This window comes from Vulpes lagopus, chromosome 14 (genome assembly GCF_018345385.1).
Source record: "Vulpes lagopus strain Blue_001 chromosome 14, ASM1834538v1, whole genome shotgun sequence".
Taxonomy (NCBI): domain Eukaryota; kingdom Metazoa; phylum Chordata; class Mammalia; order Carnivora; family Canidae; genus Vulpes; species Vulpes lagopus.
Window position 1 is genome coordinate 29,187,003 of NC_054837.1, and position 14,813 is coordinate 29,201,815.

Consider the following 14,813-nt stretch of genomic DNA (forward strand, 5'->3'; position numbering starts at 1 on the left):
CACAGGCACAGGGAGAAGCAGGCTCCCTGCAAGGTAGCCTGATGCAGGCCTTGATCCCAAGACCTTGGGATCATGACCTGAGCCGAAGGCAAATGCCTAACTGCTGAGCCACTGAGCCACCCAGGTGTGCTAGAGAACCTTCAAATTGACCTAGAATTGTACACGTGTTCACCTCACTGGTTGGAATTTAGTCACATGCTCACATTAGCTGCAAGAGAGCCTGGGAAATATGGTCCCTAGGCCAGCTAAAATGGGGGGAAATGGCTTGGTCATGACTGTTGTGTGTCACAGTTGTAACATGCTCCAGTCATTCTCACTCCATGTGAGAATTTTACCGCTAAGTTTAGCACTTTATTTTCTAACATCGGTGCTTAATGCATGCTTACTAAGTTTGAATGTTTTTGGTTGGGGCCCACTCCCAGGGCTGGTAAGGAACAAGTTGGCACTCACAAGTACTTTCCTTCCAGGCTCTACTTAAATCTGGTCCTTGGCAATGTGAATGTGACCCTTCTCAGCAACCAGGCCAAGTAAGTATCTCAGACTCCTACCTGGCTTTAGGGAATCCAGGCATTTTGCTCTTTCAACTCAGAAGAAATGAACCAAGCTAGAATTTTTGCATAAATAGAAAACATTAAGAGTTGGGCTCTGGCTCTTAGTTTTTCTGACACTCTCTTTTCTGTGGGGAGACCATCCTCAGAGGGTTACTTCCTTCTCTTCATGCAGTTGATACATTGGGTTAACAGAACTGCTACTTTCCCATGAGAAATGGGCCCTGCTCCATTCCACTCCTTATAACACCTAGTTCTCCTGGGCAGCAGGCAGTACTGTCCATCTGAAAGTGGTCAGTTCTGGGGGTAGGAGAGCTCTGGTGTTTTTGTTGCTGTAGCATCCCCATCATCGGCCCGGAGATCTACCCCAGGAGTCCAGGGACATGGGAAGCTTTGCGTATGGGTCCTCTTTCTCTAGTTGATCATCACCATTAATTCAAGACCAGAGCTTTCCTTTGGGATCAGAAGGTTCTTGTGGGAAGTGGGTGGTGGTAGGTGGAGGATCTAATGGGGCTGAGGATTCTGCCTCAAGATGAAATATGGTTATATTACTGTAACTATAGTTAATAGTTATATGACCTTTCCTGGGGGTGTTGCTCACTGCAGATTTGCTTACAAGGATGAGTATGAGAAGTTCAAGCTCTACCTGACCATCATCCTGCTCCTGGGTGCTGTGGCGTGTCGATTTGTCCTCCACTACAGGTAACAGGAAGTGTGGTGGTGTGTGTAGACATGGGGGGCGGGGGTCTCTTGTATCTGCAGTGTTTGGTAGGTTGTAGGTAGAGAAAAGCCTTTTCTCATGAGAAATAGCAGTCCTGTCCACTCTATATCTGTCTAACAAATATCTACTGAACCCCTATTGGAGAGACCTTGTAACTCTTGGGAAAGAGCCCAATGGCATACTCATGCAATGGAATATTATTCTAGTAATAAATTGGAGTAAAGTATTGATACGTGCTACAACATGGATGAACCTTGAAAACATTTTGTTCAGTGAGAGAAGTTAGTCACAAAAGGCCACATATTGTATGATTCCATTTATATAAAGTATCCAGAACAGGCAGATCTATAGAGATAGAAGGCAGATTAGTGGTCAGGAGCTGGGTGGAAGGGAAGTGGGAGTGGGCACTGTTGATGGACATGGGATTTCTTTCTCCCTTCCCTTCCTTTCTTCCTTTCTTCTTTCCTTCCTTCCTTCCTTCCTTCCTTCCTTCCTTCCTTCCTTCCTTTCTTTTTCTTTTTCTTTTTCTTTTTCTTTCAAGATTTTATTGATTTATTCATGAGAGACACAAAGAGAGAGGCAGAGACACAGGCAGAGGGAGAAGTAGGCCCCTCACAGGGAGTTCAATGCAGGACTTGATCCCTGGACCGGAGTACATGACTTGAGCTGAAGACAGACGCTTAATCCACTGAGTCACCTGGGCGCCCCCGCATGACCCATTTTTACAGTGTGGCTGAGATACACTTTCCCAGCTCTAGTCACCTTAGTCCTCCATACATTTTACATTGGTTGGCAATCTTTGGCTTCATGTGACAGAAAACCCAACTCAAAGTGCTTATAAAAAAATAGGGAATTTATTGGCTTGTATAATAGAAAGGTGCAGATTTTGCTGTGGGTCTGGCTGGATCTTGCTGCTCAAGTAATATTGTTAGGCTCTGTCTCTTAGGGAGCTTTCCTTTTACTTTCTTTACTATGTGGGTTTTGTTCTTAGGGAGACTTTCTCTGCAAACTGGCCCCAGTAGCTCTGGGTTTGCATTCTGCCGGCTTACCAGTTCCAGTAGAGAAAGCCTCTTTGTTTCTTAGTAGTTCTGGGGGGAAAAAAATCCCAGGACTGAATCTCATTGGCTTGTGACCAATGTGTCACGTGACCATCCTTAACCCAATCAGGAGGATATGCACTGGTTTGATGGGCTAAGTGCCGCTCACTGCCTTACCTTAGGAACTCGGGGTGGGGGGGGTGGTGTTGGTGGGGGGATGATGAATCTCTGAAGGGAAATGGCACTGCTTTTTCAGGAAGTATACTGTATCACTAGGCAAAAAAAGAAAGATGTTCTTTTTACACCTCTGCTCCAGTTACTCCATACTGGAAATGCCCCTAGAATTTACTCAGAGCTAGAAAGAAGACTCTTCTGTTTGCTTTTCTCCTCTGGACCTTCTACTCATCCTTCAAAGTCTCATTCAAATATTGTCAATTAAATGAAGCCTTTCCAAAACCCCTCTCCCTCTGTGGAATTAACCCTTCCTCTCCCAAAATTTCATAACCATTTATTTGTACTTTATTAGTGTCATTGGAGTACAGGCTATTGTAACAAAGCCTGATGATGCAGGGCCTCCAGCAAGCTGGCAGTTTCTCTTCTCACACAGCAGTCCAGAGGTCAGAGGACCAAGAGTGATGGGCTCATGGGGTCATGTGAGGACTCAGGATCCTTCCAGTCCACCTCCCTGCCTCTCCACTCTTCAGGGAGTTGTGCTCATGTGCATGGCCAAAGCTGGCTTACACCATCACATCCTCAGGAAGTGGAGGGCAAGCAGATCCTTTTTACAAAAAAAAAAAAAAAAAAAAAAGGGATCCCTTGGTGGCGCAGCAGTTTGGCGCTTGCCTTTGGCCCAGGGCGCGATCCTGGAGACCCGGGATTGAATCCCACGTCGGGCTCCCGGTGCATGGAGCCTACTTCTCCCTCTGCCTGTGTCTCTGCCTCTCTCTCTCTCTCTCTCTCTCTCTCTGTGTGACTATCATAAACAAAACAAAACAAAACAAAAAAAGTTTGTCATTCCCCAGCAAAGCCAAAAACACACAAATTCTATAATCTACAAATTCCACTCCTATCTCTATAGCCAGTGGAAATGAGTGCTTCTGCCCTCCGATAGACATGTATATGAATGTCAACAGCAAAGAATCCAGACACAAAAAGGACACATCACATGTTGCATTAATTTTTTTTAATGAAATGTCCGGAATAGGCAAATCCGTAGATGGAGAGTAGATTAGTGGTTGCCAGGTGCTGGGAGAAAGGAGGAAAGGAAGTGACTGCTGATAGGTATGGGCTTTCTTTGGGATGATGAAAATATTCTAGAATTAGGTAATGGTGACAGTTATATAGTATTTTGAATATACTAGAAACCATGAAGTTGTATACTTGAAAAGGGTGAGGTCATAGGGGTGCCTGGCTGGCTCACTCAGAAGAGCATGTGACTTTTGATCTCAGGGCCATGAGTTCAAGCCCCGCGTGGGGTGTAGAGATCATTTAAAGAAATAAAACTGGGCAGCCTGGTAGCGCAGCAGTTTAGTGTCGCCTGCAGCTGGGGGTGTGGTCCTGGAGACCTGAGATCGAGTCCTGCGTCGGGCTTCCTGCATGGAGCCTGCTTCTCCCTCTGCCTGTGTCTCTGCCTCTCTCTCTCTCTCTCTCTCTCTCTGAATAAATAAATAAATAATCTTAAAAAAAACAAAACTTTAAAAAATGGGTGATGTTATTTTATATGAATTACATCTTGATTAAAAAAAAAAAAGTGTTCACAGCAGCTGTATTTCTATTAGCCAAAAACTGAAAACATCTTAAGTGTTCATCAGTAGTAGAATGAATAAGTAAGTTGTGGTATCTCCACTAAGTGGAATACTATACACAGACAACATGGATGAGTCTCACCAACATAATATTGAGGGAAAGGAGCTAGGCATAAAATACACTGTAGGTATACCTATAAATATACTGAAGGTTATACTTCAGTTTTAAAAATAACCCTTTAAAAAATTTAAAAAAAATAAAAATAACCCTTTTTTTAAAAAAAGATCTTATTTATTTATTTATAAGAGATACACAGAGAGGCAGAGACACAGGCACAGGGAGAAGCAGGCTCCCTGCAAGGTAGCCTGATGCAGGCCTTGATCCCAAGACCTTGGGATCATGACCTGAGCCGAAGGCAAATGCCTAACTGCTGAGCCACTGAGCCACCCAGGTGTGCTAGAGAACCTTCAAATTGACCTAGAATTGTACACGTGTTCACCTCACTGGTTGGAATTTAGTCACATGCTCACATTAGCTGCAAGAGAGCCTGGGAAATATGGTCCCTAGGCCAGCTAAAATGGGGGGAAATGGCTTGGTCATGACTGTTGTGTGTCACAGTTGTAACATGCTCCAGTCATTCTCACTCCATGTGAGAATTTTACCGCTAAGTTTAGCACTTTATTTTCTAACATCGGTGCTTAATGCATGCTTACTAAGTTTGAATGTTTTTGGTTGGGGCCCACTCCCAGGGCTGGTAAGGAACAAGTTGGCACTCACAAGTACTTTCCTTCCAGGCTCTACTTAAATCTGGTCCTTGGCAATGTGAATGTGACCCTTCTCAGCAACCAGGCCAAGTAAGTATCTCAGACTCCTACCTGGCTTTAGGGAATCCAGGCATTTTGCTCTTTCAACTCAGAAGAAATGAACCAAGCTAGAATTTTTGCATAAATAGAAAACATTAAGAGTTGGGCTCTGGCTCTTAGTTTTTCTGACACTCTCTTTTCTGTGGGGAGACCATCCTCAGAGGGTTACTTCCTTCTCTTCATGCAGTTGATACATTGGGTTAACAGAACTGCTACTTTCCCATGAGAAATGGGCCCTGCTCCATTCCACTCCTTATAACACCTAGTTCTCCTGGGCAGCAGGCAGTACTGTCCATCTGAAAGTGGTCAGTTCTGGGGGTAGGAGAGCTCTGGTGTTTTTGTTGCTGTAGCATCCCCATCATCGGCCCGGAGATCTACCCCAGGAGTCCAGGGACATGGGAAGCTTTGCGTATGGGTCCTCTTTCTCTAGTTGATCATCACCATTAATTCAAGACCAGAGCTTTCCTTTGGGATCAGAAGGTTCTTGTGGGAAGTGGGTGGTGGTAGGTGGAGGATCTAATGGGGCTGAGGATTCTGCCTCAAGATGAAATATGGTTATATTACTGTAACTATAGTTAATAGTTATATGACCTTTCCTGGGGGTGTTGCTCACTGCAGATTTGCTTACAAGGATGAGTATGAGAAGTTCAAGCTCTACCTGACCATCATCCTGCTCCTGGGTGCTGTGGCGTGTCGATTTGTCCTCCACTACAGGTAACAGGAAGTGTGGTGGTGTGTGTAGACATGGGGGGGGGGTCTCTTGTATCTGCAGTGTTTGGTAGGTTGTAGGTAGAGAAAAGCCTTTTCTCATGAGAAATAGCAGTCCTGTCCACTCTATATCTGTCTAACAAATATCTACTGAACCCCTATTGGAGAGACCTTGTAACTCTTGGGAAAGAGCCCAATGGCATACTCATGCAATGGAATATTATTCTAGTAATAAATTGGAGTAAAGTATTGATACGTGCTACAACATGGATGAACCTTGAAAACATTTTGTTCAGTGAGAGAAGTTAGTCACAAAAGGCCACATATTGTATGATTCCATTTATATAAAGTATCCAGAACAGGCAGATCTATAGAGATAGAAGGCAGATTAGTGGTCAGGAGCTGGGTGGAAGGGAAGTGGGAGTGGGCACTGTTGATGGACATGGGATTTCTTTCTCCCTTCCCTTCCTTTCTTCCTTTCTTCTTTCCTTCCTTCCTTCCTTCCTTCCTTCCTTCCTTCCTTCCTTCCTTTCTTTTTCTTTTTCTTTTTCTTTTTCTTTCAAGATTTTATTGATTTATTCATGAGAGACACAAAGAGAGAGGCAGAGACACAGGCAGAGGGAGAAGTAGGCCCCTCACAGGGAGTTCAATGCAGGACTTGATCCCTGGACCGGAGTCACACCCTGAGCTGAAGGCAGACACTCAACCACTGAGCTACCCAGGTGTCCCAGGCATGGGATTTCTGTTGGAGTGAGGAGAATGTTCCAGAATTAGATAGAGATGATGAATGTACAGCTCTGAATCTATAAAAAGTAATGATTATATACTTTTTAAAAAAGATTTTATTTATTCATGAGAGACACAGAGAGAGAGAGAGATGAGAGAGAGAGAGAGAGGAACAGACACAGGCATAGAGAGAAGCAGGCTCCATGCAGGGAGCCTAACGTGGGACTCCATCCTGGGACTCCAGGATCACACTCTGGGCTGAAGGTGGCGCTAAACCACTGAGCCACCTGGGCTGCCCTGATTATATACTTTGAAAGGATGAATTGTAGGGTATATGAATTATGTGTCAATTATAAAAAAGGGAAAGAGAAAGAGAAAAAGGAAAGAAAGAAGGAAGAAAAAAAGATAGATCATAGACTGCCTGGGTTTGAATCCTGGCTTTGGGACTAACTGATGGTTACCATGAGCAGGTTCCCTCTGAGAGCCTCAGTCTCCCCATCTGTGAAATGAGGGTGACACCAGGCTTTGGTAATGCTGCACATGGAGAGCTCTGCCCAGCACCTGGCACCAGTGGTGCAAGTGAGAGCTCGGCTACTGCTTTGGGAGCAGAATGGGGCCACACTGCTCTGAGAGGCTGAGTCCAGTGGGTTCAAGCTGCCCTGCCTCAGGGGGTTTTATTTCTCCCCCTGGCCATGGGTTTTCTGCTCTAAAGGGAGGCAACCAAGTACAGCTTGGGTGTTTGGCCCATGTGTCAGGGGTTATTTCCTGGCAGGCTCTTGGCTGGGAGTCCAGTTTCTGATCTGGCCACTTGAATGTCCAGACAAAGGCCCTTTTAGGTCCTGGGCCCATGCTTGCTTGCTGCCTCGGGCCTGGCCTGTTTCCCCAGAGGGTAGAGGCTGCGCACACCAGTACTGTCTGTTCACATGCCCCTCCGGAAGGCATAGAAGTTCTTGATGTGCAACCAGATTCCCTTGCACTGGGACATCTGGGGCCCTCAAAGGACAAACATATGGTGTGTTGTCAAGTTTTAAAGTTCAGTGAGGGCCTGGGTATTTCAGTTTCTCCCCACCCCTTTCTGTGTTCATTTCCTGGGGCTGTTGGAACACAGCACCAAGAGCTGGATGGCTTAGAACAACAGAAATCTGTTCTGTCACAGTTCTGGAGTCTAAGAGTCTGAAATGAAGGTGCTGATGGGACCACACTTGCTCTGAAGGCTCTAGGGGAGGATCCCGCCTTGCCTCTTCTAGCTCCTGGCGGTGCCAGCTTCCTTGGCTAAAAGCTGTCTCCCTCCAGTCTGAGCTTCATGTACTTCGGTCTCATCACACAGCCTTCTCCCCTGCATGTCCCTGTGTTTCTCTCATGGCCTTCTTATGAGGACACCAGTCTTTGAACTCAGGGTCCACCCTAATCTGATATGACCTTATCCTAACTAATTAAATTTGCCAAGACCCTATTTCCAGATAAGGTCATATTCTGCCGGCCTGGGCGGATGTGAATTTTGAGGGAACACCTAGTGTATGTTCTGTGGGTTAAAAATAGGACAGGGGAAGGGGGCTGGATGGACAGCTCATCTCTGTTCTGCCTTCAGGGAAGTTTGTCCTGCTGCTTAACCTTGGGCAACTGACCTAACCTCTCCCCACCTCGGATCCTTCCCATATGAAATGAGGGTAATGGGAGCTACCTGGCAGGATGACCGAGAGGACTGGATAGGTTCTATTTGCAGTATTTAGACTAGTGCCTGGCACCTAAGTGCCATCAAAGTGTGAGCAGTTGTGATTGCTGCCATCATTTTGTGCTAAGGCTGGGTAGGCTGGAAGAGATTGCAGCTTAATATCCAGTGCATCCAAGGAGGAGGAGTCTCTTTCCTTTCTTTGCCCCCTTGGGATGGCTTCCTTGCTGGGTGCCCCACCGAAAGGCCCTTCTATGGTGCCTCTAGGTCTGGAGCTGGGCTAGGCATGGCCAACGTCCTTCAGAACTGTGGGTTCTAGGTCCAGCTCTGCCTCTCCCAGACTGTAGAGCCCTTTCTACTCCTCTTTCCTATGGCCGGAAGACATCTGCCCATGTAGCCTGGTCCTTGGGAAGCTTTGGTGAGCCTGCTGGAGAGTGTGATGCTTCTTTCTTCTGCCTCAGGCCAAGAGGCTGTGTCTAGTTAGGACTGTCTTCTATCAGGATTGGGTTTTGAAGCTTCAGGAAAACTGGTTGGAATTAAGCTCAGGTTAGTTGGGTTTGGGTTTGGATCTCACTCCTGGCCAGCTCACTTTCTCTCTCTGAGCCTCATTATCCTCATCTGTAAAATGGGAAGTTGTACTGTGTTGGTTTGTGTTTCCCCCAGAAGCAACCCCCAGGGTGAGCATTTGAGTGCCAGTAGTTTATTTCAGAGGCAATCCCAGGAAACATTGGTAAGGGAATGGAGAGTGAGACAGGAGGGGCTATCCTGTAGGCATCTGGATCCCAGTGCTGCTGGAGAACTGAGGGAAGGCATGGGACATGCCTCAGTTATCCCACTTAAGGGGCGGCTGAGCAAGAATATTTATCTTCCAGCTGCTGTTGTTCAGGGGAGTTGAGGACTGCTGCCAGAAGGTGTTGATTCCCTGTCCCTCCTGATCTGCTTCTCTTCACCAGCAGAATGAGCTCTGAGGGCCTGAGAAAGCCCCCAGACATGCCAGGAATTCCAGATTCCAGCTGCTGGGACTTAGATAGACGGGCATAGACGTGGCAAGTGGATCTGCCACAAGAAGCAGTCCTGTGGGGTTGTTTGAGGATCCAGAGAGATTGTCCGTGTAAAACGCCTGCCGCATTGCAAGTTCCCAGTAATTAGAGCGGGCCTGGTGTGGCCACCTGAGTCATGGTCCCCAAAGATGTGCTTGTTCTAATCCTCAGAACCTGCAAATATGTTACCTTACAAGGCAGAACATCTCCGCAGATAGATTAAATTAAGGGTCTTGAGAAGAGATTATCCTGGATTATTCAGTGGGCCCAATGGAAGTACATGGGTCCTTATAAGAGGGAAGTGGGAGGGTCAGAGTCAGAGAAGGAAACATGATGATAGAAGTGAAGTCATGGTGATGCCATGCCACGAAACAGGAATGCAGGCACCTCTAGATGCTGGAAAAGGTAAGCAAATGGATTCTTCCCTAGCGTCTCTAGAAGGAAGCCAGCCCTGCTGACCCATTTCAGACTTCTGACCTCCGGAGCTGTAAGAGAATAAATGTGTGTTGCTTCCAGTCACTAAATTTGTGGTATTTCGTTACAATAGCAACAGGGAGCTCAGACACTCAGGCCAAGCAGGCTGAGGCCGGTGCTCAAGCATGTCCCTGCAGTGCTGGGGCCATACAGCTTTATTTTTATTCCCCCTCTTCACTGATAAGATATAGGAAAGGACTAGTGAAAAACATGCTGGTAAGCACGACTCAGCCTGGGCCTGCCCCCTGTCTGGAAGTGAGCTCAGAAGTCAATGTGTAAGTGATCCTCTGCCCTGGGAGGCTGTCCCCACCCCAGCACCCCATTCAAGTCAAGGTTTTGGGGCAGCCCGGGTTGCTCAGCAGTTTGGCGCTTGCCTTCAGCCCAGGGCGTGATCCTGGAGACCCGGGATCGAGTCCCGCGTTGGGCTCCCTTCATGGAGCCTGCTTCTCCCTCTGCCTGTGTCTCTGCCTCTCTCTCTGTGTCTCTCATGAGTAAATAAGTAAAATCTTTAAAAAAAAAACAAAAAACAAAAAAACAAAACAAGTCAAGCCTTTGACTTCCTCAGAGTTAAGGGTCTGGGACTCACTTCTCAAACTTTGGGTACTTTGTGATATTTCCCAAAATTATAACAGGGAATATATGTAGCCCTCCCTGTGTGCTAGGCCCCATTCTACGTGCTTCATGTATTAAACTCAGCTGATGCTCACAAGCAGCCTGCACGGGACCTGCTATCATTCTCCCCACTTCAGTAGAGGAAGTGATGTCACAGGAGAATCACCAACTTGCCTGTGCTCCCACAGCAGGGAAGAGGCAGAACAGGGATTTGAACTCAGGCCCTGTGTTTCCAGAGTCTATTCCTGACCCTCCCAAGACTGCCTCTGCAGGCGATGGTTCAGGAGGGCTTGGGGTTGAAAGTGTGTCATCTGTGGTCACAAAACAGGGTCATGTAGCTTAAAAGACACCTTCCAACTTCTGCACTTAGTATTCGAGTCACCCCCTTCCATTTCCGTCCGAGGGTTATCATTAGTTGTCATAGTTCAGAGGTAGAAATGGAGGAGATTGGGAGTGTTCTTCCTCCCCTCTGCAGACACCTAGCACCCCATACGGTCATCTCCTTGTTTCCACGCTGAGTGGATGTGTATGGCACTAGGAGGTACAGAGGCGCTTCCATTTGGGGTGGAAGATATAGCCTTCTTTAGAGCCAGGGGCAGGGGAGCCTTCTGGGGGACTTTCTGTCATTGGCTCTGTCCCAGGATCCTTCACCCCGGAATATTCGGGTAGGGGGCGAACCTTCGAATTTTATTTATAGACAGCAAAGCTGAGGCCAGGGAGCCCTCTGACGAGGTCACAAGCCACGTTTCTGCCAGTTCTCCCCTCTGATCAGGGCACAGCAGCAGCTCCAGCCGCTCTGTTCTGTTGGCCTCTAAGGGCCTTCTCTGCCAGGCTCTGGGCTATGGGTACCGTAGAAGAGGCAGGGAGTTCTTAATTCATCTTACAGACAATTCAGGCCATAAGAATTTTTTTGTAAGTGCAAGAAAGTTTATAGATGTTTTAAGGGGACAGAAGGAATTTACATTTAGACAGTTTAAACTAAAGTATGAAGCTTTCTACTTAAAGTTCTCCTGTTGCCATCAGACAATAAGAATTTAGAAGGGAGACAGGGTATCCTAGGCTGTGCGCTCAGGGGAGGAGATGAAACCTCAGCTTGAGCCTTAAAGGCAAGTAGGATTCTGGTGGAAAGGTGAGGAGGGGCACAGGCATGCGAGGTGGTGGCCCGGCTTCCTCTGTCTTCCCCAGATTGGTGGGTGTCTCCAGAGGTGGCCTGGGTGGGCGGCCCTCATCATGGTTTGCTGTTCTGTTGCAGTGCAGGTGAGAGAGCCATCCCTGATTCTCATGCCTGCTGTTTCTCTCCACCAGGGTGACGGACGAAGTTTTTAACTTTCTGCTGGTGTGGTATTACTGTACCCTGACAATTCGGGAGAGTATTCTCATCAGCAATGGCTCAAGGTAATTGGGGGCCCGGCTTTGAGGGGGGGGCATAGAGGGGCCAAAGGGAGATCTGTCATGGAAGGGACGCAGGTGAGGGCTGTCGACCTCAGCCTGTGTTCCCTTCCTCCATGGAGGGGAGAGGTGTCCGTGACTTCAGAGCCATGGAGGAGGAAAACTGTGTCCGCTGCTGCAGTGTCACCTCCTGTGGTCCATCTCCTGCTTACAAAAAACTCTAACTCAGATGGGTTTAACACAACAGAAAATTTGTTTTCTCATATCAAGGAACAGGTCCGTTGGGACTGACTTCAGGTCAAGCTTAGTCCAGGTGCTCAGACAGTGGCATCAGGACCCACTTTCTCTCCACCCCTCACCTCTGCCATCTACTGCGCTGTCTTCATTCTCAGGCTCCATGCAGAGGCACCCTGGAGCTCCAGGCCCACATCTTTATTTCTAGCACTCCCAGCAAAATAGGGCACATTGCTGTCTTCCAAGGGTCTCCCTGGGTCACATGGGCATTTGCAGAACTGATGCCTGTCTCTGAACCAATCACTGTGGCTGGAGAATGCGCGGCTGTGATTGTTCGAGCTTGAGCCTCACCTCTGCCCCTGGTGACAAGAGTGGATAGTCCCCCACAGGGAGTTGGGGAGGATGGAGGACACGTGGTGAGGGGCTTGGTTCAAATCTGCCCTGTTACCCAGGTGGTGCTGAGAAGGAAGACAGCCAGACTGGGGGGTGAAGCTTCCTCAGTTCTAATCCCACTGCTGTTCCCAAGCAGCTCTGCAGCCCTGGACAACTGATGTCCCCTCTCTGCTATTTCACAGCCCTCTGGGGGAGTGTGCCTCCATGGTGCTGAGTGAATCACACAACCAAGGCTCCCCACCTCTGAAGGCCTGCAAATACAAGGAGCCTCTCTATTTTGTTATTCTCCTTTCTACCTCTCCTATCTCTGAGTGGAGAGTCTGGGGGCCCAGTTAATACCTTAGACTTGGCACCTACAGGACCCATTCTCCACAGGTCTGATTCCCTTTTAGGGTAGCTGTTTCATCTGTGTGTGCCATGCTTGTTCCGTGTTTTTCCCTGAAATGGAAAGTAACAATCTCCCAGCCCCTTCTTGCTTCCTTCCTCCTGGACACTAGTAAGGAACTGTTATGAACTGTGCATTTAGGACTGGGGGCATCTGCAAACCCCTAAATAATTTGCCACCTTTTCACTTTTCTGCCCAGTGTTCTCTTGTGGCAGATCCCTGCTCTGCTGGGCCTTAGCCTGAAGGTAGAGCCTAGAGGTAAGGACCAGGGGCCCAGTGATTTTTAGTTATACAGCCCTATAGCCTGTAGCCTGTTAGAAGAGATCAGTGTTTCTCAAACAGCATGCATTCTTGACCCATCCTTGTCATTTTTACCTTTTCCATGTACCATCTGGATGATAATTTTCACATTTTAAAGCAACCTCTCCCTTTTTTTTTTTTTTAACTTAAGTACTAGTTTATTTTAAAAGGAAATTTTATTTCATCACCATACATGGAAAACCAGCATTAGTTGCAGGAAAGAGGAAGTAGTGTAAAAATATCCTTTTGTTTTCTTCATATAACTTATTGGAGTCAATTATTCTTGCTTCCGGAAGGCTCTGAGCCTGAGGCCTGCTATCTCTCTGTGTGTGTACATGTGTGTAAAAAGGGAAGATTAGTGGATCTTGAGAGACATTTTTTTAAAAAGATTTTATTTATTCATGAAAGACACAGAGAGAGAGACACACACACAAGCAGAGGGAGAAGCAGGCCCCATGCAGGGAGCCTGACGTGGGACTGGATCCTGGGACTCCAGGATCATGCCCTGGGCCAAAGGCAGATACCAAACTGCTGAGCCACCCAGGTGTCCCTTGAGAGGCATTATTGAAGAGACTCTCCTTGATTGAATCAGGAGAACAAAGACTGAAAAGATGACCTCTCACCATGTGGTTCGGTATCAGCTAGTGTTACGTTGGAGTGTCATCTAAAACTTGGTGGTACGTACCCCATGCTTTGGGAAACACTGAAGTAGAACTTCTTACCAAATAAATAACATTTATAGTCTTCCTTAATTTTAGTGAATAGTATCTTTTTGCTTTTGGGTGTTGTCGGAGGGGAGTCAGGATGGTAGATAGTGGGGGAAGAGGGCCAAGGCAAGTGGCAAGGCCTCCTTGTCATGAATTCTCTTCCTGTCCCCACGGGCTTACTGTCAGTCTTAAGTTTTATCCTTCTGCTGGACTCATATTAAGAGTCTTCAGAGGCATGCCTCAACTCTAACTGTCACTAACACATTAGTAAGAGTTACTCTGGTCAGCTCTTTAGTGTACAAGCTGTAGTGGGAGGGGGTGTGTGTGGTTACCAGGAGGAAAGGACCACGCCTGAGTGGAGGTCCCTGCAAGTGTGGGGCACACCAGGAAAATGGGGAGGGGGACACTGGGGGACAGAAGTGGGGTTCCAAAGCCAGGCCTCATTTGCCTAACACTTCAGCAAGTATCTCAAGTCGTAATGGCACTGTTCCTGTGGGCCTATCTCTGGTCTCACTTGGGGCAAGGATTTGGATGTGGTGGCATCTGGGATCTGGAATGGGTAGGGTAGGCTTGGTGCTTTATCTTCTGGAATGACTACAAGAGCTGTGGCTCATTAGCTCAGCACAATAATCAAATCAAGTTCCCTTGCAAACCCTGCAAATGAGGGAAACTACCTGATAGGAGTACACATGACGGGGGTGGGGGAGAGGCATATACAGGCATACCTTGTCTAACTGTACTATGCAGATAATGTGTGTTTTTACAAATTGAAGGTTTGTGACAACTTTGTGTCGAGCAGGTCTATCAGCACCATTTTTCTAACAGTATTTGCTCATTTTGTGTCTCATGTTTTGGTAATTCTTGTAGTATTTCAAACCTTTTCATTATTATTGTATGGTTATTAGTGATATGTGACCAGTGATTACAGTTCACTGAGAGCTCAGATGATGGTTAGCATTTTTCAGCAACATATTTTTATATTAAGGTATGTGCATTGCTTTTCTAGACATGCTATCGCAGACTTACTAGACTACAGTATAGTGTAAACATAGCTTTGATAGGAAAGTTATAGAAAACCAAAAAGTTCATTTGACTTGCTTTATTGCAGCGCCCTGAAAGTGAACCCACAATACCTTTTAAGTGTGCCTTATATTAATGGTTCAAGGAGGTGAAAAGGGCTCCAGCAATGTTAACAGTCCTCCTCCCTGAAGTCTTGTTCCTTGGAAGTGCTGGCTTCCAGCATCCCAGGCCAGCATCTCAC

At 47.0% G+C, this 14,813-nt stretch overlaps 1 protein-coding gene across 1 annotated transcript in view; it reads left to right on the forward strand.

Annotated features, from left to right (window-relative positions):
- TMEM120B (transmembrane protein 120B) overlaps positions 1-14,813 on the forward strand; it is a 49,432-nt gene that overhangs the window by 24,103 nt on the left and 10,516 nt on the right. Inside the window, exons 4-6 of the mRNA XM_041728731.1 lie at positions 468-527; positions 1,155-1,250; positions 11,450-11,539. Coding sequence (XP_041584665.1) covers positions 468-527; positions 1,155-1,250; positions 11,450-11,539 — 246 coding nt within the window. The remainder of the gene's footprint in view (positions 1-467; positions 528-1,154; positions 1,251-11,449; positions 11,540-14,813) is intronic.